The following is a 4,213-nucleotide window of genomic DNA, read 5'->3' as shown; positions in this document are numbered from 1 at the left end:
AGGTGCTGTGTGCAGTGTCAGTGTGTGGAGTCAGACCAGGGCTGGGCTGGGGGTGTGGGGCAAGGGGACACGTTGGGGAGGGGGCTCAAAGTGCCATGGTGTTGCTGCTGTCACCATCCATGTGCCCCCTGAGCCCCCAGCACCACCCTGCTTGTCTCAATGCCACCCCCTTCCCTATTGCCCCTACCTGGGGCAGTCCCCTCCCTGCCCACTGCTCCTCACTTCCAGCCACCCCCAACGCCCCAGCCCCAAGCTCCAGTGTCCTGGGGGGGACAGGAGGGGAGGCTGCACATCCTGGACACCCCCAACCAGCTGGGAACAGATCCTGCTCATCCCCCTGCTCCTTTCTCAGGAGCCTCCAGGCAGACCCAAAGCTGTCCCTGCAGGAGCTCACTGGGACGAGGGTTTTCCACAGATTTCTGGGGGCTGTGCAGAGGGTTTTAGGGGCTGCTGAGATCCAGCACCAGCATTCAGAGCTGGCAGCTCTCCTGGGGGAGCAGGGCTGGAGGATTTCCCTTTGGGAGCTCCAAGAGCTCCCAAGGCTCCAGCCAAGAGCTGCTCCAGCCTGTTCTGAACACGACGTGTCGACTCACAGGTCCTGTGTTTAACTCAGCTCCAAACTCCTCATGGGTTTCCTGACACAACCCCTCTGTAGCACCCCACTGACTCCCCAAGAGGACATGAGCTCTGTATGCTGGGACAGTCGTGCTGGAAACACTACCAGACACAGCAGGAGGTGAAAATTTTATGTGAGGAAGGTTTTTCTTGCTCTTCTCCTTTCAGAGGAGCCTTCAGGAGCTGCTGAAACGTCACTCAGGAGATGGAACAGACAATTGAGTACAGCACAAAAGAGTTTTTTTCCTGTTTCATTGTGTTCTGTTGAAAATTAAAAACATTGATTGCAAAACTCATTCCCTCAATCAGTTCTTCCAGACAGAGAAGGACACAAAGTTCCTGATCACCAAAAAAAAAGATACTTGGAGGCTGAGCTTGGCCACATCACGCTGAGCCTGAGGAGCATGGAGACCCCAGGCCCCAGCAAAGGGGCTTCCTTCACCTACCCCTGCTCCAGCCCTCACACATCTCCACCTTATCTCCATTTCACAGCGTTCTCAGGTCCCATTTCTCAGGATGAACACCTCAGCAGACAGACAAGAGCCATCAGGAGCATCAAGGCTGGGTCACAGGGGTGCAGATTTCACCTGGTCACAGGGGAGTGGTCCTGGAGCTGGGCAGGGACCTCAGGGCCCACCCATCACTTGCACAGGAAGAAGAATTTTTTCCTGAGAAAGTTGAAGTTTCCAGGGATCTGCTTGTATGTCCCCTTGGCAGAGACAGCATCTGTCACCTGAGGAGAGAGGAGAGTGCCTGAGGAGCTTTTCCCTCAGGTACTGGGGCACCAGCCCCCAAGGGAAGCAGAGGGATGAGAGCAGGTAACAGGCCTGAGGGGCAGGAGAGCAGGTCTCCTAAAATGGGGCACTCCCACCAACTAAACCAAAGGGGACTTGAGGGAAAGTGGCCTCTAGAGAAACCCCAGCCAGAGCAGCCACCACTGGCTCCTTCCCTTTGGGTGTTCATTTAAAAGCAAACTCCCTTTCCACCCTTTCTCTCCCCAACAGGACTGTCCTGTCCCCAGGGTCACCTCCCTCAGCCACCAGAGAGAGGGTCTCGTGCTACTCCCCCCTGACATCCACAGCTGCTGTGGAGAAGCACCACCAGGCCAGGAAAACACCACAAGGGTCAGTGCTCTCTCCCCTGCTGCTCCACACGAGGCTTCTCTCCTGCCCCTGGAGCACAGGGACAGTCCCTGGAAGTCCCAGCACTGGTTGCCAGCTTTGGCAATCTCAGCCAACAGGGCATGCAAAGGAAACCACTGATTAGCCACAGTGGCTCCACGTTTCCTCTGTGTTGTGCTCCTCACTCAGCAGGACATCTGGCCCTGTCCTCCTGGGGGTGAGGTGCTCCTCAAGACCACCAGGCTTCACAGGAGCTTCAGAGACCCAGCTCAGCCCAAGGGTGTGATGTGGCCACGTGCTTAAAACAGTGCCCCAAGTCCCACCAGCTTGTGTTCTTGAGGGTGGGACGAGCTGTGTTTTGGTCTAAGGCAATTTTTTTAACAATTTCCTTGGAAAATAGTCAAGCCTGTGTTTTCAGGACTATTTCTCATTAGAGAAACCTTGGAGAGATTTCTGGCAGATTTCTTCATCATTTGACCTCTCCACAGGTGAGGTGATCTATAAACTCAACATCCTCATTCCTTTAAGTGCAGGCCTCCAAGCCCTGTCTGGTTGGAGCTCTGATTATCTCCTTCATCCTGACTACAAAAATTAGGGAAAAAACCCCCACGTTTACCTTCAGTAACATGCTCAGCAAGTCTTCAGAGTGGGCACACTGCTCCAGCACACTGTCCAGGGTCTCCACGTACCACGAGCCACTCAGTGGCTTCCTCCAGGACACGTAACCTTCAGAGAAGGAATGACAACCTTACAGCCAAGGCCAGTCCCCTGCCCTCATCCCACTGAGCTACCTCTGCTCCCAGGGTCCCATCCCCCCTGGCTTTGGCTGTGAAGCTCTGGATTTTGTGCTAATTCTCCTGTTCCCAGTGATGTTTTTAGGCTGGCTGGCCCACCTGGGAAGGTTGAGTAGGAGACCAGGATGTCGCTGGGTGTGGGCAAAGAGGCTACAGCGTCTGGCTCGTCCATGCTGCCCCTTGGAGCCTGCAAAGGAGTGGCATCTGACTCCAGAGAACCTCCAGGATCTTCCTCACAGTCCACCAGGAAGCCTCGATCTCTTTGATCTACAAAAAACAGCCACAAGACAGTCCCTGAGGTTCATCTTACCCACGGACTCAACGACGCACATCCTCTGTTCAGAAAAGATGAAAATCCAGGAAGAAGAAAGGCCCTCCAAGGAAATAAAGCTTTGAGGGCCTTTGGTTGTGCTGGTTGAGGGGGAGCTGCTGGTGATTCAAAGCCCTCAGTCCATGATGAATTCCCCACCAACCTCAGAGCTGAAGTCCTGGAGCAGCCAGCCTGGCCGTGTGTTGTATCCCTCCTTCCATCCCACACCTCCCTGCTGTGCAGTGAAATCACTCCAGCACACACAGATCCATGTGTGAGCCCTCAGGCTCAGCTGGTGCTGGCTGCAAGAACGTGTGGCCAAGGGTGAGAGAAGACAGCCAGAAAAACAGGTGACCAACAGGAAGGGCAGAAGAAGCTGAAGTGGAACCACGTCTCTGAAGCCACCTCACACCCAACAGCTGATTTGCTTCGTGAGCCAAACCAAGATTCACCTCCACCACAGGCCTGGATGAAGAAGAGTTTGGGTTTTCCTCTCAGACTCGGGCAATTGGAGCCATTGAAATAGTTCACAATCTTTTCTATGGGAATGGTCTTTCCATCTGTTCCATAAATGGCTCCAGGGAACTGAATGTGGCTCGTCTGCAAGAGGAAAATCCAGGAGCTGGTCAGGTGGGAGGTGAAGCCAGCTCCAGGGGAGCCCAATTCCCATCAGGTGCTTTGTACCCTGAAGTTACCAGCACCAATCTCACTGCCTCACACCACGCCAGGGTGAGGGGACACCCAGGAGCTGTTTGGAACACACCAAACCCCAGCTGCACACGGGGCTCCCTCTTCATCCTCTGGGACAACGGGCACCTTACACTCACCACTTCCCTCACAATCCTCTCCTCATCCTTTGGGGCCTCTGGCTTGTGATAAACAGGCTTTAATACTAATAGCAGCTCCTGGGTCAGAGCTGGAGATGGGGAAGGACCCCAGAACCCCAGGATGAGGGTGGATGCTGCCACCCTGTGCTCTCTGCCCATCACTCAGTTCTGAATTAGACACGCCAAGACAGAGGACACTGGTCCACTCCAGATCAGACCAAACAGGAGAAGCTCCTGGTTTTGTTAACCCAGGTACCAGAGTGTAACTCCTCCCAGGACCATCAGACCAGGGAATTAACCCCTTCCCACCCAGCCAGATGGACAAACCCACCTGGCAGCCGTGGGAGAGGATGACCACGACGCAGCAGTCCAGGGTGCTGTGGTCCTGCCTCGCCAGCTTCTGCAGCTCTGTCACCATCTCCTGCAGGGAAACATCACAGTCAGAGTTCTCCAAAGCACACCTCGGCCACAGGTCACTGCCAGACCCTGCACTTACAGTGTGACAACAGAACCCCACAGTCCCAGCATGGTGGGGGCTGGAAGGGA

General features: G+C 54.9%; 1 protein-coding gene across 1 annotated transcript; it reads right to left on the bottom strand.

Annotated features, from left to right (window-relative positions):
* Positions 1 to 1,255: 1,255 nt before the first annotated feature.
* CASP9 (caspase 9, apoptosis-related cysteine peptidase) lies at positions 1,256 to 4,153 on the bottom strand (the record flags this gene model as incomplete). The annotated part of the gene is made up of 5 exons (XM_008946402.1): positions 1,256 to 1,348; positions 2,353 to 2,462; positions 2,630 to 2,797; positions 3,293 to 3,440; positions 3,999 to 4,153. Coding segments are annotated over 5 exons (674 nt in total), but the record flags the coding sequence as incomplete, so codon positions are not given.
* Between the last annotated feature and the right edge of the window lie 60 nt (positions 4,154 to 4,213).

This window comes from Merops nubicus, unplaced genomic scaffold (genome assembly GCF_000691845.1).
Source record: "Merops nubicus isolate BGI_N331 unplaced genomic scaffold, ASM69184v1 scaffold8228, whole genome shotgun sequence".
Taxonomy (NCBI): domain Eukaryota; kingdom Metazoa; phylum Chordata; class Aves; order Coraciiformes; family Meropidae; genus Merops; species Merops nubicus.
This window is presented reverse-complemented; position numbering and strand designations above follow the sequence as displayed.